This window comes from Leptinotarsa decemlineata, unplaced genomic scaffold, assembly GCF_025532065.1.
Source record: "Leptinotarsa decemlineata unplaced genomic scaffold, Ldec_3_MD MMD2_tig00026330_RagTag_RagTag, whole genome shotgun sequence".
Classification (NCBI taxonomy): Eukaryota; Metazoa; Arthropoda; class Insecta; order Coleoptera; family Chrysomelidae; genus Leptinotarsa; species Leptinotarsa decemlineata.
The window spans coordinates 11500691-11528349 of NW_027412690.1; the positions used below are offsets into that span (position 1 = coordinate 11500691).

At 36.3% G+C, this 27659-nt stretch overlaps 3 protein-coding genes across 6 annotated transcripts in view; 2 read left to right on the forward strand and 1 right to left on the reverse strand.

The window, feature by feature from the left end:
- Nucleotides 1–18893, forward strand: part of LOC111510439 (uncharacterized) — a 36394-nt gene extending 17501 nt beyond the window's left edge. For all 4 annotated transcript variants that reach the window (XM_074183105.1, XM_074183106.1, XM_074183107.1 and 1 more), the window contains 6 exons: nucleotides 1033–4594; nucleotides 7859–9030; nucleotides 12455–12557; nucleotides 12649–12766; nucleotides 17725–17976; nucleotides 18538–18893. In XM_074183105.1, coding sequence (XP_074039206.1) covers nucleotides 1033–4594; nucleotides 7859–9030; nucleotides 12455–12557; nucleotides 12649–12766; nucleotides 17725–17976; nucleotides 18538–18658 — 5328 coding nt within the window. In that variant the 3' untranslated portion in view covers nucleotides 18659–18893. The remainder of the gene's footprint in view (nucleotides 1–1032; nucleotides 4595–7858; nucleotides 9031–12454; nucleotides 12558–12648; nucleotides 12767–17724; nucleotides 17977–18537) is intronic.
- A 713-nt stretch (nucleotides 18894–19606) lies between these two features.
- LOC111510435 (uncharacterized) lies at nucleotides 19607–22405 on the forward strand. The gene is made up of 3 exons (XM_023166353.2): nucleotides 19607–20424; nucleotides 21188–22056; nucleotides 22132–22405. The coding sequence occupies exons 1-3, from the start codon at nucleotides 19755–19757 to the stop codon at nucleotides 22231–22233; spliced, it is 1641 nt and encodes a 546-aa protein (XP_023022121.2). The 5' UTR covers nucleotides 19607–19754; the 3' UTR covers nucleotides 22234–22405.
- A 2991-nt stretch (nucleotides 22406–25396) lies between these two features.
- LOC111508095 (uncharacterized) lies at nucleotides 25397–26448 on the reverse strand. Its single transcript, XM_023163515.2, has 3 exons — nucleotides 26172–26448; nucleotides 25765–26026; nucleotides 25397–25552 (listed from the first exon to the last, which is right to left on the reverse strand). Exons 1-3 carry the CDS (start codon nucleotides 26361–26363, stop codon nucleotides 25443–25445), a joined length of 564 nt encoding a protein of 187 aa, XP_023019283.2. The 5' UTR covers nucleotides 26364–26448; the 3' UTR covers nucleotides 25397–25442.
- Nucleotides 26449–27659: the final 1211 nt, after the last annotated feature.

A 27659-nucleotide genomic window follows, 5' to 3' on the forward strand; every position in this document is an offset into this window, starting at 1 on the left:
CTTGATTACGTAATCATCGTCATTTTTTCAAGGTGACGTAATTAATCGACTTGTATTTTGTTGACAGAAGTGCAATAAAAAATGGACACATTTTTTTCAACAGAATGAGAATTCATAGCTTTCTAGCTTTCAAACTATTTTTACTTTTCTATTTACTTTTGGTACCTTTCAGAACTTCAATTCCAAAAAAAAAAAAATTCGTAAAAAACTGAAATAACTCATGTTTTAACTTCAAATTGACGTAAAAATTATATTTAGTTAGTCCTTTTGATCTAAATGGAGAGAAAATTGAGTTACTTGTTTCGAAATTGAATGAAAGTTGAAAGCTAAAGGCCCATGAATTTATTTTCGAGTAAAAGTCGGCAATGGGGAAGTTTAATTAAGGAGTTTTTCAAATTCACTTCGAAAAGTATTCAAATTGATGTTTCAAATGCTGGGTTTTAATTTTTAAAGGAATTTGTTTCTAATTCACATATTGGCAACAGCGCCTATATCAAGTTGAAATAATTTATACGTACCTTTAAAAAAGGAAAATTTACTTTATAAATCAACAATTAAGGCAAAATATAAATTATAGTTCAATACCACCTCCACAAGTCACATAAACAACAGTTGTTTTGTTATTTACTTACATAGAGGAAGATAGGTTAGGTGCACAAAATGTCATATGTCACAGAATGTCTCGGAACTCGGAACATAAGTAAACAGAACAGCACGCCTCTGAAATATATCATCCTTGTTTCACTCATACAGGTAACAGATTCATTGTCCTTTATTAGTTATAACCGATGTTGCCAAATGGTGAAATAGAAACGAATCCCTTTAAATGTTGAATGCATTGTTTCATTCCTCTTTTTTAAGTATTTAAATAATTTTTTAAACAAAAAGGTTGAAATGATAAGTTTAAATTGCGTTCTTTTAGAGCTCTTTTACAAAAACTACTTGATTTTCTTCAGGAGGAACATTCCCCATGAAGTGTTTGACAAACACAATCAATATCTGAAGTTGTTTTTATTCATGATTTTCTTTCAGACATCTTTCATGGACCCGATGTCTGGTAAATCGACTACTACGAGAAGTGAAGATAGTGCTTCTTCAAAAAATGAGACGAGTCGCAACAGGCACTCCACTTCATCACGTAGCTCCAGGGCCGAAGTGATCACAATCGATAGTTCTACTGAACACACCAATTATAGCTCGAGACATTTACCTGTCATTCTGGAGCGAGATGAAAAAGTGTTTGAAATCGCAGATAGCGACGATACTCTTTCCACAAAATCTAGCAACACTCATGAAACATCTCAGATACACATATTTTCTGGAAGGTGTTCGGGATCCAACGTGAGATATTCCCAGGCATCAACGTCAAGAGATAGAGTCCACAGTACCCCTATAAAGGTATCGACGTACTTTGAAAAGAAAATGATTGACACAGTTCAACAAAGTAGTAAAGTATCAACCAGCGAAATTTACGAAACCGCTCGGGATACTTTGGAGTCTCAACGTATGCCCAAAGTTTCGAGAAATACTATTGCCGACTTACCATTAGAACAGAGTCCGTCGGAGGCGATGGATAGTCAAAAAACCGTCAGAATAGAAGGTAACAAGTTGCGTCAAAACGAATTTGAAAACGACGTCAAAAGCATTTCCGGTTCGAGTAGGACGTCACCCAGCAACGTTCTTACCCTCTCGAATAAATTTAATTTGAATAACAACCTGCCGTCTGATTGGCTGTTGAAGGAGAACTTTTTTGATTTTCCTGAAATAACAGAAGATTTGGATTCTCTAAGAGTTAATTTTGATACGGGCAACACGTTGGAGTCAAATCCAAAACATCATAATAGATCAAAAGATTCCGCAAGTTTCAAAGTCAGTACGAGTAATAAAGAAAATTTGAATTTTTCATCAGCAATGAGAGAGAGGTTACTCGATTGGACGTCGGAGAAACAGAGTAATGTGTCTTTGGACTTTGAAGATAAATTGGTTCTTACGTGTGAAGCTATCAAAGAGGTTCCTCATAAGAAAATGAGCAGTGTTGGAAATAAAGGCCTTGAAAAATCAAAAGAAAAAGTTTCAACAAAAATTGATAATGAGGATCAGTCAGTCTTCAATTCGCTGGAGGTTAACATCCATGTAGATAGAGTCACAACTGGAAAACAGTCTGTTAATTTAGATTGTACAAGATCGGCCTCGGGAAAAGAAGAAAACAGGGTCATCGGCAAACAGGCTGATGAACAAAGATCCAAAGAGAGGACAGTAGCTGCAAAACATCTTTCAGTTTCGAAAGTGAGCAGAAGTTTGAGGAAATCAAATGAAACATCGCGACAAGATAAACATATTTCCACATCTAGGGAAGATAGCGGCATACGTCAGAATGTAAAAAAAATATCCGAGAGAAAGAAAAACGAGGTGGAAAACCCCGTCAACAAACATGTGACTGTCGTGACAGGCGTGGAAGAAGCTACCTCTACTTGCGAGAAGGCGGAGGAAACTGTTCTTTTTGATGTTGTCTCCAAGAAAAAACAAACTTCTGCTGAGGAATCAGAACCTTTGATTCACAAGGTGGATAAAAGTTTGTCAAATAACGATCAGGAATCGCATCTTGTAAAGGAAATTGAATCGAGAAAAAATATGACTATCAGCGAAAGAGGACAATTAGAAGTTCCCAAACTAACTAGGAGAAAATCCAGAAGAGGCTTGGGAGATATTTTTTTCAAAAAAGACATTTCTTCGAAAGAAAATGAAAGACAAATCCAGAATTCTGAAGATCATAAAGTTTTTGGTGAAGACTTGGTTGATGAAGAAAAAGAATTGTCCAAGCAAGGTGCTGAAGCAGCTGAACAAACCGATACAACTGTCGGTGAAAAACTAACCAAGAGACATTCCAAGACGGGCCCGGAAGAGAAAAGATACATTTCTTCAAAGGGAAATGAAAAACAGATCCAGAATTCAGAAAGTCTAAAATTTTTTGACCAAGACTTGGTTAATGAAAAGGAGGGAGTGTCAAAACAAGGTGGTGAAGACCTTGTTTTGGGGGCAACAGATACAAATGTTGGTGAAACTGTTAACAGAAACGTTTCTTCATTGGATGACAAGATCCCAATTAATGTTAGTGCCATCTCGGGAGAAAATGATTTGAAAGTCTCAATTAACGTAGATAATAACTTGAGAAAACATAAAGGAAACGATAAGTTGGGTGGATTGAAACATTCGGGCACGGATTTTAATCGAAATAATGTTGAAAAAAATAAAGAGACAAGCAGAGTATGTTCACCTAAATCGGTTATCGCCAGCGACGTTAAAGAAGTTCAGAATGAGATCGACAAATGTGTTATGGAAGAAAAATTAAGTTTATCAGTGATTGCCGTGAAAGAAAAGAAACGAGACAAGAAATCTCGTGGCCTAGATAAAAAATTGAAGAGAAAAGGATTAAAGTTGACAGCTACTTCGAAGAAACGGGGCACTTCCCAGAAATGCCCAATACCAATTGATGCAACAAATTTTTCTGAGGACGATACAATACCCTTGAGTGAAGTTCGCAAAAGTTTATTGAAAGGAAAAATTGTGACTCAAGAAAAGTCACCCCAGAAAGAAGGAGGGAGAGCCCAACTTGCAAGCAACTCTTCAAGCATGTCTGTGCCGAAGAAAAAAGATGTGCCTGCTTCAAAAGTCTCTGAAAATGAGAAGATTACAGTTTTAGACCAAACTGTAAAAGATGACAGAGAACTCCATGTTGATGAAAGACATCACAAATCTGCTGCTGATGCCTTAGATAACCAAAATGAAACACCCACAGGCCTTTCTGCAAAGGATCATAACAACCAAATTCCCAAAAGCGAAAGGGAATGTACGCTTGATGAAAACGAGTCCAGTGAATCTGACGAGTACTTTGACGAAAATAGATTTTTAGCCGATTTGGGAGCACCAAAACTACGTATCGATCCTGAGAGTGCCTTCGATAACTTGCTTGAAACCACTAAAAAATCTGCTGTGGAAAAGCAGAAAGATTCTGTCAAAAGGGTAACCAGTGAAACTCGTGAAGAAGTGGTTTTCACAAAACCGTTCTCACAAGATTGCAACGTGAAAGTGAGTGCTGATAAAAAAGGATTTTCAGAAGAGCTAGTGGAACAACCAGAGAGTTGGACCAAAACTAATGACATTTTGGGGGAATCTAACATTAAACCAAGTACTGGAGAGGTCATCCATTCTACTGAAGACATTCAGAAAATTGTTGAACATCCAGAGATTCAGAGGGAAACATCTGAGGTTCTGAAGCCTGTTGAAGCTAGTGACGACATTGTCATTGTGAAAAGTGAGGAAACAGTCATTGCCAAACCAGGAACTGAAACTAGGGAGTTGAAAAGTGCACTGAAATCTTCCAAATATATTGAAACCACACCTACAAAAGATAATTCTGACTTGGTAGTGGTTGAACCAGTTTCCAAAGTGACCACAGAGATGGAAACGCCTAAAACTTCTGATCTGGTAGTGGTCAAACCAGTTTTTGATATGGAAACGCCGAAAACTATAGAAAAAAATAAGAAAAACGTAAAATTTGATGGTCCTGTACGAACAAGGAAATCGGAAGGCCAAGGTTAGTTTTTTTCATTGTTTGATTTCAGTTTTTTTTTCCTTATTACATAAGTTTTTATATCCGTGTTCTTCAAGTTGTCTCTTGAGTAAATACAATGTCTTATTCGAGTAAGACGTGTATCATTTCCATTGTAAAATTGAATTTGGGTATGTTTTTTTTAGTACTTGATATAAAAAGTGCACCTGAAAAACATCTGAGTCATCAATAGCTCTTTTGTGACAACGAAAAAGTTGATGAGCTTGCCAGAAACGTATCATCAACTCTGTATATAGGGTCATTCATTAACCGCTTCCTATCTTTAAATTTAAATAGAACAAAGGCTGAATTTGACCGATGGCTTGGGTTATGTTGGTTTTGAGAACCACTGTAGTTTATGGCTTGTTCGCATACACCTGCGACTTTGGAAAACCCCACAAGAAAAAGTCTGATTGGGTTGAATCGCACGATCTCGGGGGCCAGTTCACATCACCTCTACATGAGATGACCATGCCCTCATATCGCTCGTGCAGAATATCCAACGCGCTGTGTGGCACGCAGCGCCGTCCTGTTGAAACCACATGTCCTTTGTGTCTAAATCATCCAATTCAGATCAAAAGAAGTTGGTAATCATCGACCTATAGTGCTCGCTGTTGACAGTGATGACCTGGTCAACGTCGTTCTCAAAGAAATATGGTCAGATGACGCCGCCAGCCCAAAATCCACCCAAACAGTGATTTTCTTCGGGGTGCATTGAACGCTCTTGGATCTAATGTATCGTCCCAAATTTGACAATTTTGTTTGTTCAAGTACCCATTCATCCAAAGGGATGCATGCTGCAGGCCCTGAATATTATAACTAGATGGAGGACCGAAGAAGAAGGGCTTAACATAAGCCCATCCAAATCGACCATAGTAGCATTCACCAAGAGGGCTAAAACGGAGGGTCTCGGACCTCCAAAACTTCGAGGTGAAGAAATACAAGTGTCGGGGGAGGTTGAATATCTGGGAGTAATCCTAGATTCCAAACTGACCTGGAACCAACACTTGGACAGGATAAAGAGGAAAGCGGAGGTAGCACTGATGCTCGCCAGACGCACCTATGGAAAAACATGGGGGCTAAAACCAGACATGGTAGATTGGCTATACACGATGGTGGTTGAACCCATGATAACATACGCATCTCTGGTCTGGTGGCCAAAGATGAAGCAGGCGACCGTCATCAACAAACTGGGCAACGTGCAAAGACTTGCATGTTTGGGAATGACGGGGGCAATGAGAACTATCCCAACAGCTGCATTGGAGACACTCCTGAATCTACCTCCTTTACACTTTGTGATAATGGGGGAGGCCAGGATGGGCCAATTCAGACTGGAAAACTCACCGAACTATAAAAGATCGGACCGAACAGAAATTTCGGAACAAGTGTAGGAGCATATATTGAATATGTGCACAGACCACATGACACCAAAGTACACCTTCAACACAAACTTCATGGCCAAAATCATAAGTCGTGAAGAGTGGAAGATCATTAGTCATTCCGAAAACATGTTTGGAAAAACACCTGGTATACAGATGGATCGAAGACCAAACATGGAACGGGAGTTGGAATATACCGAGTGGTTAGAAATTTATACTACAGCTATCCCCTAGGACTATACACATCCGTCTTTCAGGCGGAAGTGTATGCTATCTTGCAGTGTGCAAGGCTTATTAAATTGAGACCTCAAAGAAGTGAGTGGATCAATATTTTTACAGACAGCAAGAGCGCACTAGGGGCTCTGACAAACCCGAAGGTGACATCAAAACTGGTCTGGGAATGCCATGAAGAACTGAAATTAACTTTGTACTGGGTGCCAGGGCATTCAGGAATCACAGGTAATGATAAAGCTGATGAATGAGCTGGACACGGATCTTCAACTTCATATATAGGTCCTGAACCAGCTCTGGGGGTACCAAAATCATTGGTAAGAAACCAGATTAGGACATGGACCAATAAGAAGCACACAGACTACCGGACAAAAGTACCTGGCAACAAACACAGTAGATCCTTCATTAGAGAACCGTCCAAGAAAGGAACCGAAGAAAATGGGGCCGTACAACGGAGACCTCAGCTGCAGATTATGCAACGAAGGGATAGAAACAGCTTTACACATCTTATGCGAATGTGAGGCACTGAATCACAAGAGGCAGGCAATATATGGACGTACGAAATTACGTCCAGAAGAATATGACGAACATCCAACACGGAACTTGTACAAACCAGTACAGTGAACGAGACTGATGGAATGGGTGTCATGAGAAGAAGGGAGAATAAACGCAATAAACCCAAGAGGCTGTAGTGTTTTCTGGAGACTTGGACTAAATGGACAAGTCAGACAGCTCCCAAGGTACCAAAAAAAAACCCATTCATCCAGAAATGGGCTTCATCGCTGAAGATGATTTTTCGATAAAAAATAGGGTCAGTTTTCAACTGCTCCAGAGCCAATTCAGCGAACACATGTCGTTGTCTGTGGTTGTTTACCTTCAGGTCCTGGGTCATTGCGAATAGCTCTTTGAGCAGAACGATTATGGCGACCATAAAATGGACGAAGTGCGCGGTACGTTGCCCGAACAGAGCACCCACTCATTCATAACGCCAAGTGTTCATATTCGAAGTATGTGTATTATAATAAAATAGTCTTTCTTGCTGAGGTTAGAATTCAGATCAACAGTTTCCTCTCAGACACGTGTTGTTTTCAGTCTCTGTATTGTCTTCTGATACAGTGAGTATCACATCTGTCTCGGGAGTTTCCATAAACACATGAAATTTCACATATTTTTGTTTTTATCATCACCTAAATTATTGAATTGTGTGCGCCACTGTCGGTGGAGGGGAAGTCACAGTCTATCGCATGTCTTCTCTTTCCCCGCAACGTGCGCACTCCTGAATCTAGCGACTTCAACACAATCTGGGTCGTTGATATTTGTTTACGAGTCCATTTATTTTTTTTACGTCCATATGCTTGTATTATTCTCATTATGAGTCGTAGGAGTAATTCCTGGAATACTTCCCCTTCTATTCATATTCGTAGTTCATTCAGTCACCACTAGTATGGTGTAAGAGGTTGTGCACATTCATGGCGCCCTCTACAAGAATGCAAAGCCAAGTACTCTGGCGGGATACTTGGTATCGCCAAAGGAGGCGTTGTTTACTTTACCTACTCCACCTGAAGTTAGTTACTTGAATTCATATCAGTTACATGTGTTTAGGTGATGTTATAGTTAGTGATTCCAGATTTCATTTCAGGAGCATCTCCTGATTACACAAAAGATCTAAATCAGACTGCATCCACTACGCTCAGTGGACGTAAGCGGAGGAAGTTGTATGATCCAGATGATTTATCGCATTTGAACTCGATGTTAGACGATGTTTTTCCCGGGAGCAATAATGGGACTATGGAAAAATTGTGTGAAAGTGGGAAAGAGCAGGAACTATTTTCCATGAAGAACTTACCGGATGTTTCAATCAATATGAAGCAACCGGAAGCAAAGGGTAAACTGTCTCCTCTCAGTATCAAGAAGAAAGATGCCAAAAAAATGTTACATAACCAGTCATCAATTTTCGATAACATTGCTGTTGAAGTAGATAGTATTGCCATCGTACCTGGCATTGTCCCATTAAAGGAAAGGACTGAAATGTCGACACTTGTGAAGAGTCCTGCAAGGAAAGATTTCAAAATGATGAGATCAAAAAAAAATATCTCGAAAAATGAAACAAATCACAAAGATATCAAAAAACAGCAACATCAAGAAAAAAAGAAGTATATAAAACCGATTAATTTGAATACAAGCCTTATAAATAACGGTGAAAAGAGTCATTTGAAATCATTTTTTGAGAATATGCTGGATTCCTTTCGAGAGGAAATGGGGGGCGAGTCCATAATAGAAAAGTTGAACAAAAACAGAATCAAAGAGAATAAATCTGAAAACAAGAGAATTGGACTTAGTGTCAGTAACAGAAAAACCAGAGAAAGTAAGGGTAACCAGAAACGAAAGACAAACTTGGGCGAGCATAAAAAGGGGAGAGAGACATTCCATTCAACGCGTATAAAACAAAAAACTGTTGAAACCAATCACCGACGTAAAACTACAGGTAATGTTTCGTTTTCATCTTCATCTCCGTCTTTGAGAATATCCACTAGACTGTCCCAGAGGATTGAAAAAGAGAAACATAAATATGTTCCTGGAGATGAGCATATGAGGGAAGCAAATAATAATCTAGGACCGGATGTTGTTGAGGATAAAAATTTGCGCAAGAGACCAAAGTTTGTCAACGATATTACGTTTGCACAGAAAGACAAAAGAGACGATACAGCGAATATTAAAAGAAAAATAAATATTATATCAGACATACAAATCAAACCAGGTCGAGATGAAGTGCCATCGCCGCCGAAGAAAATGAGAATTTTTGAAGGAATGGTGAGTTGTACTGTTATTATTGATTATTAATATGGTAATTCTTCATTTAGTATAAAAGGCTCAAGCTTGATGGAAAAGCATGGTGTTTAATTTTTAGTTCTTCTTTCCTACCTGAAAATTTGATACTATATAGAAAAACAGAATATAAAATTTCCGTTGGGAAAAAATTTGAGTAGATTGGATTTCTCCCATCCAAAAATTTGATTTCTCATTTAAATAACAGTGGAAAATTTGTTTTGTAATGGAATCGGCTGGTACTTGATAAAAATCCATAACATATTCAAGAAACAGCTCGTGAGATTTTCACTAAACAGTTTTGCAAAAACCCAACATGTGTTTCGCTATACAGTAGCTTCTTAGGTCGTGTCTAATGACATGCCCAAGTGTCGGGCGTGTCTATAGACACGCCCAAGTGGTGGGCGTGGCTCAATTCCCATTAGTTAAATCAAATTACCTGGTACGAACACAAATAAGTGCAGGTAGCCAGATTTTATTTTTGTTGATTCCCTCTTCCCTTTGGATGAAATTATTTCTGTGCTTCTGTATTTTTACCGCCTCCCTATACGAGGGTTGCCTTTTCTGTTTCGGGATTTGACAACCCTAGTGCTACAATCTGGCAACTGAGAGCTCTATCGTAAACTTGGGCATTTTTGAGCTTGTACGTACTCTGAACGTTTTGAAATACGCGCGCTATTTGTGTTGTTTACAGTAACTTAAAAGATTCATCTCGCCCAAAAATGGAAATAAATCGTGAACATTTTCGTGCGATTATTTCTTACAACTTTTGACGTGGATTAACTCAGCAACAGTGCATGGATGAACTTAATTGAATTTTTGGCGATGAAGCTCCATCAAGGACCAGTGTTTATCGATGATACGGTGAATTCAATTGTGGTCGTAGTTGGTCGTAGTTGGTCGTAGTGAAGGTCGTCCAAAATCAGTTATTGTTCCGAAAACCATTGATGCTGTGCACGAACTGATATTGCAAGATCGTCATGTGACCTATCGTGAGATTGAGACAACCTTAGGCATTAGTGGGACCAGCATACATTCAATATTGCATGAACATTTGACTGTCAAAAAAAATTTTTTCGCGTTGGATCCCACACAATTTGTCAATCGCTCAAAAAATATGATCGCGGTGCTTCGAAACACATCTATGACATCGTGACAGGTGATGAATCGTGGATTTACGTGTACGAGCCCGAAAATAAACAGCAGTCGACTGTATGGGTCAAGATGAGCCAAATCCAACAAAAGTTGTTTGCGCAAGAAGCACTTCCAAGCAAATGGTCGTCTGTTTTTTTCCGAAAAACTGGACATGTCGCAACCGAACCACTAGAACAACGCAGAACAGTCAATTCTGAGTGGTATACAACCATTTTTTTGTCAGTTGTTTCCCAAGAAATCAGGAAAACCAACCGCCGAAGACGGATCACTCTTCACTATGACAATGCGAGCTCTCACACATTGGCTCAAACAACTGCATTTTTGAGCACCCAAAACATCGATTTGATGAGTCATCCGCCGTATAGTCCTGACTTGGCACCGGTTGACTTCTTTTTATTCCCGCACGTAAAAAAAAACTGAGAGGTCAACGTTTTTCGAAACCAGAAGAAGCAGTTGCTGCATTCAGAATGCATGTTTTGGAGATACCTCAATCAGAGTGGCAAAAGTGCTTCGAAAATTGGTTCAAACACATGCATAAGTTTATAGATCTTCATGGGGAATATTTTGAAAAACAATGATTTGTTTTTATTCTCTAATCCCGAAATATAAAAGGCAACCCTCATATAGGCTTGGATAGCAGCTCTGGCAATTGACTATACCGTTCAGAAGTACACTCATCTGAAAAAACTGTTCTTTTTTAAATAGGTATTTGTCGTGTTATTGTTCAACACACATCCGCTTATCCAGTTTTTCGAAAGTTTGCTATCAATTTGCAAACAATTTCTTCTTTATTCATACTCGAAACTGTGTGCCTAGTACATAAGAACAAATCATCTTACGATGTTGTTATTGGTTTCACTCGCCAAAGCGACAAATTAGGACTGCCTATTCCATCATCAAATTTGATTAAAAACTCATTGATCTATAATACCGACCAGTCTTAAAGATATCCAATCACCTTATCAGTTCGGGAAGTCTGTAAAGCAAGTTCTCATTGACCAGGTGTTTTATAGTGTTCAAGAGAACTTTGATAAAGATATGGATGGAATTCTGAAATAAAATTATTCCCTGTTCAAGCACTGCTTATGTTGATTTTAATAGCTCCTGCAATTTTGAAAACAGTGTCTGTTTATCTTATTTATTTATATATTTTATCTATTGACTTCCTTATTTATCTGTTAATGTCTGACTATTCGTTCATTTAGGATGTATATAATAGTATATTATGCAACAATCATGTAATGATGGTTATTAAGACACGAGCATTAACCGGGATACGAAACGAGCCGAAGGCGAGTTTTGTATGGTATATGCGAGTGTATTAATAACCATTACATGAGAGTTGCATACGCTATTTTTTCTAAACCCGATAAATAATGAAAAACTATAAATATTATATTTGTATTGAACACATTTACAGTAATTAACTCATATTTAAAAAAAACACAAACTTAATGGTATTATCATGGATATATGAAAACTATAAAGATTCTAATTATATTTATATTGAATATAACAACTGTAATTAATCTGATCTTTTAAAAATATTGGAGTCGATGGTATTCCTTCTGTATCGCTGTTTTCAGACATTTTGATAATATAGGTAGGTAATATGAAAACTGATTTTGACAAATAAAGCAATTAGTTACTTAGGTTAGAATCTAGGACAAACAAAGGAACAGGATTCTTGATTGAAAAATTATGGGTTTCTATTGGTTGATAATCTGTATCGTTATGAAAAATCTGTATCATAATGGATATCATTATGAAACGGATTATGGTGTAGAAAAATATGTATGTGTGTGGTATTTATGTGCGTTTATATATGCATATTCATTTATTTATCTATAATTGTTTTAGCTGTGCACTAAAAATCGTAACCATATTTCAGTATGACACATACATTAAACCAATGTATATGTATAATGTATAGTTATTATAGTGAAACTCATTTATACATGATTAGCTTTGTCAACGAGTTTATACTTTGGACAATGAAGCATATTTGATTTGATTTAAATTTTTCCAGAAAGTCAGAATCGAAATTCTTTTTCAACTTCATCCATTCTTGGTGGGATGATGACATCCTCGCTTCAAGGGTTCAATGTTTTACAATGGTTTTCAGGTCAAAACTTACAAACTCAATATGCTTTCAAAATTTTTTGAATAATTCTTTTTCATCAGTTTCGCCTTGTCGTACATTCTCGCTGAAATTTATTGTGAGCTATAGCACAACTTTGAATTTAATTTTCAGAATTTGCTTAATGAAACAAATCGGAATAACCTTTCTGAAATACATGAAATGGACTATGCAAATAACACTCGGAGTTCTCATGTTTCTACTCCCTCTATATTAGGTAAGTTCAGTGAATCTCTTCGAGATGGCAGTTTTTGATTTCATGCAAAATGATTTTTAAGAAAGTGGATTAATCTTTCTCTCATTTTCAGTTTCTAAACGTGCACCTTCCTGGCAGGGAGTAGCTTTACTAGATGACCAAATAGTTACTCTCACATCGACGGAGTATTTGAAAAAATACTTGGTGTTTTTCTTCTATCCATTAGACTTGTAAGTAAAATATTCCTCTTTATCCATTGATCGTGTTGCAAAAGCCAAGAATTGTTTTTCCGCAATACCGGACGTTTTGCCAGGAAACATGAGAGAAAAGGGGCAACCTTGAGCATGTCATAATGCACCTCTCCGGAATATTAATCATTATTCCGACTCCCACCCCAGAGTATGCTTGTGAAGTTGTTTCCTGGCTCTGTCTACAGGTGGCGCAGTGGAAATCCCACTGAATCAACTGCGGAAAGATTTCACGACTAGCTGGAATTATAGTTGTTTGGTCGTGATACTCAAACGGTTCACACCGTTCTGAAGAAACCATGCCCGGTACTGATGATGGGGCAATCACCCCGAAACCGGTCTATCGGTTGGTCGGATCGACCAACAAGGTTACATTTTACCAAATATACTGCTTGTGTATGTGCCCATGTGTGTACTTGTGTATATGTATATATGTGTTTATTAATTTAATAATATTATGTGTGGCCGCAAAGTATGGAATAAATTCGATATTTCTAAAAACAAAGGTCGTTTTACAAAAATCTGAAACACGTCGATTTTTTTTATTTATTTATTTATTCAACGGGTAACCCCCAATTTTTATACAATATATTAACCTTAGAAAGGTAACTATTCTAGTATCTACATATCTAATAAACCAACCTACATAGAGAAAATAGAAATAAAATTGTGATAAAAAAAAGACTTATAAATCTAAACCAAGCAGAGTATATCTAAGAGTGCTCTGAGAGATATGAAAAAAAACAATATTGATTTCATTAGCATTGGATAGAATTCTGGACAAAGGAGAATGTTTTCCATAATTACACCTATGAAAGTCGAGACTGAGAGTTTGGTTGTTACGTGTCCTTCTCGGGGGAACATGCAGATTGACTTGACAGAGGAGAGTTGGGCAATTAATTTCGTTGTTCAACAATTTATGTAGGAATATTATGTCTGCATGTGCCCGTCTTATACTGAGTTTGAGCAATGCAATAGTAGAGCGAATTTCCAAGAGCGAATGACTTCTAGCTGGCATGTTCATTTTGTAGGCAACATATCTAAGAAATTTATTCTGAACTTTCTCAATAGCATAACTGTGATTGAAGTATGTTGGAGACCAGATACAAGTGCAATACTCAATCACTGATCTAACCAATGCAAAGTATAGTATTTACATAGAAAAAATGTTGGTAAAATCTTTTGTTGATATGCATATGAATGCTAACATTTTCATCGCTTTGTTAGATATGTGTTCATACTATAAATGAAAGTCCTTGTTATCCATCATAACGCCCAGATCTCGTATAGATTGTACACGTTCCAACTTCTTCCCTGCAATACTATAACCAGCTGTTTAAAGGTTTAATGACTTTGAAAAGGAAATACTTTTACATTTTGCCACATTGACATCCATATAATTCATCTTACACCAATCAGAAAAGGATTTAAGGTCCATTTGAATTTTCGCAGAATCCTGCAACGAATCAATTGCTCTAAAAAGTTTTAGATCATCTGCAAACATCAGTATTTCACAGTGAATAGTAATTTTTTCTTTGATATCATTTACAAAGATATTGAAGAAAAAAGGTCCCAAGTGACTCCCTTGAGGTACTCCTGAGGTAACAGATATCTCGTGAGAGATAAATCCTTCATTTTTCACAAACTGTGATCTATCACAAAGATAATATGAGAACCAGTCTATCAAACTCCCAAAAAAGCCAATTGCCTTTAATTTTTCACAAAGAACTTTATGGTTCACGATGTTAAATACTTTTGAAAAATCGGTGTAAATTACGTCCACTTGTTTGTTGTTTATTTTCCAGAGCATTCAAAATATACTGGGTGTACGACAGTAAATTAGTGTTGGTAATTTACTTTCACTAAATCCGTGCTGTTTGTCGATAATCACTTGTTTTAACGGACTCTTTATATTATCACAAACGATGTGTTCAAGCAGTTTGGGTATTTTACTTAATATGCTGATCGGTCTAAAATTATTTATGTCAGCTTTGTTACTAGACTTGAAAATTGGCGTTGTATAACTTGATTTCCAAACGAGGGGGAATTTTCCCAAATTAAGTGAAGCTGAAAATAATGAGAATAATGGTTTAGCTAGTGTAAATCTACAGGTTTTCATTAGCATAATATTCTACATTTTACAATAAAATTTCATTATACAGGGTGATCCATATTAATGTGATGACGTCATCGGTATTTTTTTTAAATGCAACACCTTGTATTTGATGTCAGTTTTAGATAATCGGTAACGAGCTGATTTTGAAAAAGAATGATACTTGGGGTCTAACGGTCAGAATTTGAAAGATGTGCGCGTAGAAAATAAATTTTATTGATATCCAATAAAAGTAGAAATTAATTAATTTTCTTTTTTTTCTAATGGATAATTCAACAATGGGAACGTAATCCAATAATAAATACATGACTTTATTTTAAATGTTCGAACTGTAGTCCTTGCTGTATTTGCTGGTTTCGTTTTATAAACAACATTCTTCAGATGGCTCCACATAAAGTAATCCAACGGATTTAAGTCTGGCGACCTCGCTGGCCATGTCCATGTCTATACCAATCCATCGGTTCGTAAAGATTTGGTCGCGAGACCTTCGAATATCTGCAGCATAATGTGGAGGCGCACCATCTCGTTGAAACTTTAAACTTACATCAAAACTTCCAGGATAAATTCTACTGGGAAATAAAATAATTAAAGTAGGTACAAGATGTCCCCTTAAAAACTGAAGGTATGTTGGCCCGTCTAAAGTACCGTCGAAAAAGTAGGGTCCGATGATCCTCTTTCTTACAATGCCAGCCCATACATTTACCTTTTGCGGGTATTGTGTATATGTCACACATAGAGGGGGGTTTCTTTGGCCCAGTACCTACAATTCTGACGGTTGACCCCACCATTTAATGTAAAAGTGGCTTCATCAGAAAAATTATATTTTTCACGTGGAGACGGTCTCGGTGACAGTTATCTATCATGGCTTCACAAAATTCTATTCTTCTATCTGGATCATCCTCGTTTAATTCCGGTGGAAGTTTGATTTTAAAGGGATGCCATTTTTCCAATTTTTTCGAATTGCTTATAAACAATGTATTTGTTTATAATACATTTATTAACAATAGCTGTAAAAAATAAAAAAAAATATTATTAATTAGTGTTTAGCCATGAGAAATTGAAACAATAAAAAAAATTGTAATGTATTTTTTATAAAATTATAATTTTCAATTGTTAATAAAAAAATAGAAAATAACAATTTTTTTATTTTGGCAACGGTAATCTATTTTTTTGCCTATTAAGGATAACTTCACCAAAGGAAAAAAATGCCAGGGTTTTAGTTTAATAATTATAGGGATTTTTATATTAACTTTCAATTCAGAAAAAGTTATTAATTAACAAATTTATAATCAACGTTAAAATTGGGATAAAAATTTTTTGACTGCGGATTATTGTTTATTGATGTGTCCCAACATTACATGAATTTTTTCATTCCTTAATATTTACATTTAATATGTTTAAATAATTTTTTTTGTTTTTATGTCAGAGTGACGAAAAGCGCGCGGAAGTCAGACTACCCGCTTTTGGCTCTATTTTCAGGGCTCTGTAAAAATTATAAATAATCGAGATACAGTTTCGGGAGTCGGGACTTTTTTTACGCAAATTCATTGGTCTTTTCAAATCTTATTTCAAATTTCCAAAATTTTGAAAATTTTCCGAGATATTAAGAAAAAACTAAAGCCCTATTTTTTTTTACTTAATTGTTTATAACTTTTGTAATTTTTATCGGCGCGTTTTCGGACCTTGCCTTAAACTTTCTAGGCAAAAATACGAATCGAATGACACTTTGGTCGTAATTTTTGGACAGGGCTGAAAAATGTCACCAAAAAGAGCTAAATTTGTTTCACTGACATCGAAATCACGACTAACCTTACGAACAGAAGTGTGCACATCTTCTTCAAAAGCAAGTAGAACTCTAGTTTTGACAGAAGGACGTCCTGATTTGTGTGCATTTTCAACTGTACCAGTTTCTCGAAATTTATTTTCAATCTTACTTACTGCTGACTGCGTTATGCGTCTTTCTAGATATTTTTCATTAAATAAGTTACACACTTCCATCTGTGTTCGCGATCTGTCTTTATAGCCAATAATCATAAGTATTTCAATTCTTTGCTTTACACTTAAATTCATTACTACTTCAAAATTAATTCGAAGCAATACTACAGAAAATTCACTAATTAATACTACTGTCCTATTTAACAGTTATTGAACGTCAATTTAAATAATGACATTTCACATTAACGAAAAAAACTAACTGCCCAGTTTTTCGAAATTGATAAGAAATACTTGCTAGCACGGTTACCGTCAACTACAGTAAAGTCATGTATTTATTACTGGATTACGTTCCCATTGTTGAATTATTCATTAAAAAAAAATAAAAAATAATCAATTAATTTCTACTTTTATTGGATATCAATAAAATTTATTTTCTAAGCGCACATCTTTCAAATTCTGTTAGACCCCAAGTATCATACATTTTCGAAATCAGCTCGTTACGGATTATCTAAAACTGACACCAAATACAGGGTGTTGCATTTAAAAAATTACCGGTGACGTCATCACCCTGTATAATGAAATTTTTTTGTTTAATGTAGAATATTAAAATTAAAAATCGACGTGTTTCAGGTTTTAGTAAAACGACCGTTGGTTTTGGAAATATCGAATGTATTCCATACTTTGCAGACACACTGATACACTACATTTAAGCACAAAAATGTTTGTCGGCAATATGTATTTCTTATGACATTCAACGTATATCTCCCTCAAAAAATTTAAGATAAATTTTAGATAAGAAAAAACTGTTGAGACATTATTGTGGCCATATTGAACAATATCATTTTATTTATCGTGACCTAGACCTCGAAATAATCTCGCTAATTTTTTTCAGTGGCACTCTACCGTATGTTTGCGATCCCACTGAGATAATCGGTTTCAATGAGAGAATCGAAGACTTTCGAAATATCAACGTAGAAATTGTTGCTTGTTCCATTGATTCTTACTTCACACACCGTGCTTGGGTGGAACGTCTGAAAGGGCAAGGTTCACTGAATAAACTGAAGATACCGCTTCTATCTGATGCGAATCATCGCATCTCCAAATCCTTCAGAATATATTCGGATAAGCTGGGTCACACGGTCAGGTGAGAAAATTCAATTCCAAGTTATGATATTGTACATATACGTAGGGGAAAGTCGGTTAAAATGGGATACTTAGTGGAAAACTGGGTGACCGGCAAAGTGTTCCGATTTGTCAAGCTGGTCAGATAAAATGGGATATATAAATAATCAAAACAGTCATGGAAATAATTTTTATTGATTTCCGGGTTTTGCCGTGGTCTTTGGTTATATTCTCCAGTCGTTTCAACTGCAACTGCGGCAGTCATCCTCAGTGGCGTGCTCGAAGTACTCTTCTTGGCGTATCGCACTGTCCGCGAAACTTGACTCTCTCGTTGGTAGTGTTTACATGCGGCAAACGAACTATTCCGAGGATTCCTTAGAAATCCATGGAAACCGGTAGAATATTCGCCGGGATTTCATCGAAACGGTGCGAACATCGGGCAGCCGCGAAACGTAGGCCGGCCTGACGCGCCCTTGGCCACGTCACAATTGGTTTATGGCTACCAGTGGCGGCCGGCGTTATTTTCTTTAGGGCATGATATTCAACAATATGTTCAAAATAATAATTTTGTTTGATTTTTCAGGGGTATATTTATCATAGATCCACAGGGTGTAATCATCCAGGAGATCAAAGTGGACTTACTTTTCAGAATTGACGTTGACATCATCTATAATTTGTTGCAGGCCGTCCAATCAACAAAGTGAATCTTTATTGTGATTGATTAAATGTTTATATATTGGTATTATAGTAGTTGTTAGGTTTGAAAAAACTCATTTTAATTGTCCAGGAAGTTTTTTCAATTAGTTTGTCTATGTAAGTTATTAAAATTTGGATTGAATTTTTATTGTAAATATTGATGATGTAATGTAAATATGTTGATCTGTTAGATGACGGTAGGTGTTAGATTTGAAGATTATCTATATAAATTATTGAATCATATTTCTGAAGTTTTTTTGAATCTTTCACCTTTAAACGAGATGATGAGGTTTTTTCTTTAACCAGCTTTCGTTCCCATATGAACGACAAGGTAGTGTTTGTTGAACACTTGGAATTGATATGACAAGGTAAATTACACCTCTTCATAGGTTTTTCATTTCTGGGCGATCTTCAATTCCTTGGGGAAGTGGACTGTAGTTTTTGTCGGTTGAAGATGACAAAGGAAGGATGTGAAATTTATATATACTTAATACTTTTAAGGAAAAATATTCAACTAAAAATAGAGGATAACACTGAATGTTAACAGAAATAATATATAATATCAAATGTCCCCCACACGGGATATTTCTTTTTTTTTTCCTGGTAGTGAGAGGGTTTAGATACAGTATTTATTGGCTGTCTATAAGATCATACAGAGTGTGATATCCAGCAAGTCTAGACAAGTAATAAGAGAATATGTGTTCAATAATACAAATACTTGATAAGTAAATACAACATTTTGAGTAAGAAAGTATTGGAAATATGAGAAATTTCTTTAACTGTTTGACATATCTGAGGCCCACATCAATTTTTTGAAAGAAAACATTACTGACTTCTTCCAAATGCTTAGCAACAAAATAATTCTTTCAGTAAGGGTTTTAATGACCCTACTGATGGTTACCTGCCTGAATATCCTAAATAACCAAGCCACTAAAGTAAAAGTCAGAGAAGAAGAAACTTATTTATTTGTCAAATTTGGAAGGTTAAATGTTTTTCACGCCGCGAATTTTAAGTTTACTTTTAGTTATTTAGAAATATGTGAGATTCCAGCTCAAAAAATGATAAGTCAGGAATCGAAATAATTAAATCTGACATATCGTCATAATGAATGAAATAAATATGATTGAAAGTTTTTTCAAGTCCCATCAAATACTTCTCTCCCGGCCTTGGTTGGAAAGTTGTATAGAATGGTGCAAAGAGGAAAATCTTCCAGCAACTTATTCTCTCAAAGACCTCCAATACAGTGTATTCGAACAGTGGTTGTTGCTGGACTTGCGAGAAGTGGAAGTTCCTTCACTACCTTCAGATTTATCTAGTAAAATAAAATTTACTTTAACTGGCAACTACTCCCTACAACTGATGTATGTCGTCGATATTTCCAAACCAAAATATTGGCAAATCCAGAGAATCAGAAACGGCATTCCAAAGAATGTTGAACAAGAAGCAGAATCTTCTAAAAGGGTACTATTGCTGACTCTAACTGATGGAGTACAGCAAGTGGAAGCTATGGAATTGACACCCATTCAATGTTTAAACCTTAATCTTCCACCTGGAATCAAAATAAAACTGATGGGTCCTATTGATGTTAGGAGAGGAAGATTGATTCTTGAAGAAAAAAACGTGAAGGTTTTCGGAGGAGAAGTCGATAGTTTAGTTGTTGAAAATGCAGCTGAAAATATACTGGCCAAACATTTGAAACTTCCATTGAATCCCACCCCTTTGACTATTCAAGAAAGTTTATTGAGTGCTAATATGGGCATGGTCAGTGAAACAGGTAGATTTTCATGTATCTGAAATCAATATGCAAGAAAACGTTTTTTATATATTGCATCTCTGCAACTAAATGTAGTCTGGCCAATGGATATCATTTTCCAACATACAGTGTGAAATCAAAATTTCTGTCCAAAGTTGATTAGTTAATTTTAACATGTTCCTTGACACTTTTGATTTTAAAGTGGTAGGTACTACTTATATATCTAATAGTGTATGACACCTACTATAGCAATTAGCTCTTCATTGACGACAAACTTTCTTCCAGCAAGCATCCTCTTCAGTTCTGAGAAAAGAAAAAAAGTCGCTGGGGGCTAGATCTGCTGAATGTGGTGGATGCGGAAGCAATTTGAAGCCCAATTCATGTTATTTTGCCATCGTTTTCATTGATTTCTTACACGATGATGAAACAGCACTATCTTTTTCTTGAAATGGGGCCCTTTTTTCGGCAATTTCGTTCTTCAAATGCTCCAATAACTTATCAAAAGTTGCTTCATTTAAAATGTGCTATCCCACAAACTAATAGTCCTACAGCTGTGACATTTGTACACATGTCTTTTGAGGGTTCGGGTTAACTGAACATCATATGGATTTAATACTAGTAGCTTCAGCTGTGTGTTAAAATACAAATTTCTCAGCCCACCTAAGCGGTGTGAGTAAAATTTTGTGTTGGCTATTCTTAAGACTACCTACTACAGATTTGATATTATTTGTAATGAACTTTTGTATGCAGAATCAATGCAGGTAACAAATTTTGACATTTTTAGGGATGGCTTCAAATATTTCCAGCACTACTCAAAATAATAGTAACACAAGCTTTCAGCATCCTTCATTGAACCACCAACCAACTTCCAATGCCATGAATGTGAACACAAGTAATTCATGGAATAATGCACCAAAACCTATGAACTCAATCCGTAATTCGACAGAAGTAAGGAACAATCTTAGAAATACTGTTCAGTTGACTAGAGACGAGATTGATTATCATGAATTAGAAGAACAAAGAATGAATGAAGAATTAGCTATTCTGATGGAAGTTGAGAGAGATTTTGAAGAGACGCAAGCTAAAAGGAGGAAAACTAATAAAACTCCAGATATGTCGTTCGACGATATGGAAATTAGCGATAGCGAGTTTGAAAATATAGTTATCCCAGAACCAGTTATTGCCACGGGAGTCGAAGCTGTGAATAAAACTTCCGCAAACCTGGAGACTGTTTGTAAACCTACCACTTCAGAGAATAATCAAGAAGTGGTAGATTTATCGGACAGTTTGGAACTAGAGAATGATGTGTTCGAAGATCTAGATATTGATGCACATTTAGATAAAATCGATAGGGAAAATGGTGTGTCAGAACCAAAATTATGGACAATAGATGATCTCGTTAAAAATATGCCAAACATCACTAATGACAAATTCAAGATAAGAGGCAAATTCAAATCAATAGTGGAGAAGATGACTATAATTGATGATGAATTTCATTTAGTGATTAAGGTGGAAGATGAAACTGGTGATATTAGCGTAAGGTTGCATAATAATATAGTAGCGAATTATACTGGAGTATCTGCTGTTGACCTCATGAAATTGAAGACTGAGATAGCGGAAAATAATGCAGTGGCACAGGGAAAATTTTTAGGGGTAAGATTTTGGTCATTGACCACAAAAAATATTGATGAAGTACATAAGTGTACTTTTTATCTATTTATATTTTAGGCTCTCAAAAGTTTGAAGGAGAAACTCGTTGAACTAGATGAACTTGCAGAAGTCCAGGTGAATGTGAGAGAAAAATTTCCAGTTGTTTTAAAGTTCCTGTGATAGTAACTGAAGGAAATTGATTACAAATTCAATTGCACCCTGTTGCTTTTCCAGTAACTGGTGACGGAATTTTATATAAAATATGTAAGAATAATTGACAAAAAGTTCTGAAAATTCGTGTATATAAGTACCTTTTATTAAATTGAGCGAAATAAATTTATTTGTAGCCAGATCCAGATAGTCTCTAGTAACAGAATCTTGTTTAGTTTCTTGTATTACTGATTGATTTGACTCAAATAATTCTTTTCCTGACTTCAGGGATAGTTAGGTTGCTGATTAGTAACTGGAAGGTATATGTGAACTCAAACCAACTCTGTAGTTTAATTTTGGAAAGCTAACTTATTGCACACCAAACAAAGCTTCACCAACAAAACCTCATTGTCTCAATCCCTTGCTAGAATCCATTATTGTTTCTTCGTATTACAAGAGATTAGTTTTTGGGAAAGAACATCAACCAATTTGATAACTCTAATCTTTAAATCAGGTAATTTTCCTAACATCTTCAAATATTGAAAAGTGATACCTCTCCACAAGAAAGGTAACAAAGAAATTGTCGATAACTACAGACCTATTTCTATTATAAGTATCTTTTCAAAAATCATTGAAAAATTAATCAAGAAAAGACTCGCCAAATATTTCGAAATCAGCAATTATTTTTGCAGTTATCAATTTGGTTTTCGCGAAAACTGCTCTACCACCGATGCTACTATGAGCGTTGTCAGAGGCATAGTTGTGGGGTTTCCCACATCATTTTGCTCGAAAAACTCATATTATGGTGTAAGAGTTACTCCTTTGGGTTTGATTGAAACTTACCTGAATAATCGTTTCCAGAGAGTTTTTTATAACAATACATTTTCTGAGCTGAGGCCGATTGACCTAGGTGTACCGCAGGGATCGGTTTCGGGCCCGCTTTTGTTCGTTATTTACATCAATGATTTTTACAACTATATGAAGCCATGTCACAGTGTACTATTTGCTGACGACACATCCTTGATATACTCTTCTAGGAATTATTCAGCTCTTGTTGATAAGTCTATGGAAATACAAGAAAAAGCGGAGCACTGTTTCAGTGTCAACAAACTCATTATGAGTAAGGAAAAATCACAAAACATGATTGTTTCTATGGCTCTGCCATTACCTGAATTCGAGTGTGTCAAATTACTGGGATTTATTCTGGACAATAGGCTAAATTGGTCAAGCCACATTTCAAGTTTGAAAAGTAAACTATCGAGTGCCTTATTTTTACTTAGACAGCTGAAACCAATAACAAATTTCACTACGTTGAAAATAGTATTTTGCTCGCTTATTCAGTCTCACATTTCTTATGGTATTTTACTTTGGGGAAATTCTAGTGATGCCCAATGCATTTTAATATTACAGAAAAAAGCTCTGAGAATTCTTGCTGGAATCGGTTTTAGGGATTCTTGCAGTGAATCATTCATCACTAATGAAATTATGTCGGTGCCTTCTTTGTATGTTTACTCAAGCCTATTGGATATTCACAAAAGGGCCCCCTTGTTTCCCAAGCAATCCAGTTTATGCAATCATGATACACGTAACAGCAATTTTATTAGACCTCAACGTTTCAGGCTGAGGAATTCACAAAAAAACTGCTATGATTTTAAATTGTATAATGCACTTCCTGCCAATATTGAAAATATGAATGTTTTGTTTTAAAAAGGTAAAAAAAATACTTTAAAAAACTGTTTTTATTCCACTTCAGAATATTATTTAGAACATGTGCGTAGACACACTTCTGACGCAAAGAAGATGCTCGCCGAACCTCCACACTTAATTTGAATATGTTATAATGTACCTTGTAAACTTGTTACAAATTTTACTGTTCATTTTATTTTATAGAAAACTTTGTACCTTGCACCTATTTGTTTTTCTGACTTGTCATAAATGTATTTTATACATATCATGATCAAATAAATATCTATCTATCAACTCCTTACACTCCGACCTAAAGTCGACCTGGAAGTCGAAAATAATAACTCACTTCCATTCCTGGACGTTCTCATTACACAGTCCAACAACTCCTTCCCACACACTGTCAACAAAAACCTACCCATAACAATCACTATCTCATTGCTAAGTCCCATCATCATTCTGCCCAGCTAAGTTCCGTTTTGAATTCTCTCATACACCGTTCTATAAAAATCACTGACAACCACAACAGATCCAAGACACTATAAACTCAAAGCTGCCTTTCACTAAAACGACTATCCCCTCTCCCAAATTCAAAGAACCATTCAACGACAGAAAACTCTAACCCCACACCCGAATTACTCGATGAACAGACTGACCAGACAAAAGCTTTTCTCCCCTCACATCCATGGAGTTATCAACAAAGTAAAGCTAACAATCAAATCTCCACTTTTTTACGAGCATCCAAGGACACGATATGAAGCACAGGGCATTTACGAAATAACATGTTCTACTTGCTCCAGAATTCACATCGGCCAGATCAATAGAAGAATTTCCAACAGAGCCTATGAAGATGAACTAGCTGTTGAACCTTGAAACAGGTCAAACAAGAAGCTTCAAAAACACCAAAACCAATGCTATGGAGAAAAATCTTCAGGTCAGGATAATTCGTGAAGCCATTGAAATTGCAAAGCGTGCGGACTGTCTTGAAAGTCAGATGATTCGCAGGGACTGCCGTAATCATGGAGGTCATTGTTGTCTTGCAACACATCTGAAAGTAACTCATGTCAGGAAGTCAAGAATCAATTTCCGGCAGACCGGTTACCTGTTACGGAACCTCTACTTTGTACCTGACCAACAGCATGAAAGGTGTCCCAAACAACAAAGTGGTCAGTGTTCTTTTGCAGCCAGTGAGGGAGATAACGATCCCGTTCGCGAGCCATGTAGTTTCAAGTGGTTCTTGAAAATGGCTTCAAAGCCGAAAGATGAAAATTACAGACGCGGTTCAATCCGGACGACAGTATTATTTATCGTTTAATGAAAAAACCTATTGAGGTAATATTTCGTCTTTGAGCATGTATACAGCAGTAGTAAACGAAATGTCAGGCTAAAAACCTGCAAACCACGGCCAAAAAACCCGGAAAATAGCTTTCACGCAGATATCAACGGCCGTGAAAGTTCATAATACATCAAATTATTATATAAGGTTTGGGTACATAAATAAAAATCTCTATTATGAAATATATATCTAGTTTTATTCAATTATTGAGTTTTGTAAATTAATCAGCCGTTTGAATGGCTTTACTTCTGAACTTATATGTCATGTGTACTTGAATACATTTGTTTGCAGTCTTACGTACATCTTCTTGGGAAACACTTGGTTGCAAAACTAAAAAGAATAAAAATAAATTAGGTACTCCTAAGAAGATCACCAAGTTCCTACTCAAAAAAAAATAATACCCTGAAACTTTTTAACAGCAAAAGGTCACTTATCAAATACTATGAATTTTCCGCCAGTTTGAATCTTTCATATTCTATATCATAAGTATAATTTATATACTTTTTCAATCTCTATGACTGAAATGAAAAATAAGTTGATACCTGAACTTCCAAATGAAGCCTCTTCAAGTTTCAATTGTTTTTTAGCAATAGTGCTTCTTTCTTCTACTTCTTTCTCACATTGTTCAATTGTCATCTTTCTTTGTTTTTTGAGAATATATTGTCGTTTTGTTGTATCAGAGGTACGTTTTCTCCTGTCGGGTTGACAGCTGAATTTTGTGGGAATACACCCCTGTTTCATACGGATCTGCGACACTGACCCCATCAAATGATATTGCATATAGTTTTCCATATCATTTGGCAACTAAAATCGAAATAAAATACTTACTATGATACACGACAAGGATGAAAGATGAAACCTAACCTCAAAAAAGTTTATTCATTAATGAATTTAATCCTCGACTAAGATATTACCGGTTTATAATCTACAAATTTAGGCAAATACTTACGTCGAAGTGATCTTCACAAAAATAAAGCTGAGTACTGGGTAATATTCCCGTTGATTCTCGTCTTGCAAGTTTAAGCCACTTGGTTCGTGTTGTTTTTTTGTACGGGAGGAACACAAATAACTTGTTCGGAGTTTTTATTGAAGTATTAGTACACTGAGGGACTGCACAGCACCGGTATGTTTTTGAATTCATATTTAATAATAGTTATCATCAAATTTATGGAAGAGCTTCTAGTGTTTACATGTAGTCTACTCGAACGTGACGTAACAAGCGAAGCCATGGCATTTTGGAGTGTTTTAGCGCGAAATTTAAACTTAAAAATTTTATTGCATTTATTGAATGATAAATTTTCATTTTTGGCGTAAACACTAATATGATAGACGTTGTACTTATAATATATTTCCCAACAATATAAAACAGTTCTAAAAAGAAATGAACGTTAAATGTTCCTGCATATGCAATTGGCAATACAACTGAAAGAGTCGACCTTCAATTTTGGAATGGGCACACTTGCAGACCGGTTTTGGGCTCATTAGCCACTCGTTAGTGCAAGATAGTGGTCATCATCGACCTAAAGTCAATGATATCCCATAATTGAAAATCAAAATTGTTTCAGAGTATTTAATTCCTCGTCCTTCTCTGAAAGAATTTCGACTTTAGGTCGATAATGGCCACATTCCTGTACTGATGAGTAGCTAATGAACCCGAAAACGGTCTGCAAGTGTGCCCCTTCCAAAATTGAGGGGCGTCTCTTTTAGTTGTATTGCCAATTGCATATGTAGGAAATTTTCTGTGAAGATTATCACACTGACGCCTGTCGCATATAATCCAACCCGGTTCGTGGTAATAGCCAGCGGAGTTGTTGTTTTGTGATAGGCGTCAGGCCATTCAACCTACTGTCTAAGTATATCCGAGACTGGCTTGAACATTTAAAGTTCATTTCTTTAGTTTTGTTTACTGCCGGTCTTCAAGCATAGCCCATTGACTAATAAGAAAGCTTTTCTTCCTTATTCAGAGGAATCGGGCAAATTTCGGATATGCAGTTGGTTAGTACCTCGTCCACTAGATGGAGTGACATTTTTGTTGTTCGCTCCAACTTAAGACGAGGATTGAAATACTCTGAAAGAATTTCGATTTTCAATTGGTCGAAAACACCATCAGCGAGCTCAACGCTAACAAAAAAGTGCACATTGTGCTTTTAGACATCTCGAAGGCCTTCGATCGAGTATGGCACGGAAGGCCTTCTGCACAAACTAAACGCGTTCGACCTACCTCGGGGCCTGATACGGTGGATCGGGTCTTTCCTGAAAGACATAACTTTTCAGGTCAGAGTAGAGGGCTCTCTGTCTGATAGCAGAGAGATCTTCGCTGTGGTGCCACAGGGGGCCGTGCTCTCTCCGACGCTGTATATACTCTACACCAGCGACCAGGGTTGTGCTGACAGGAAAAACTTTTGTACTGATCAAACCTGTGAAAATGTAATGAATT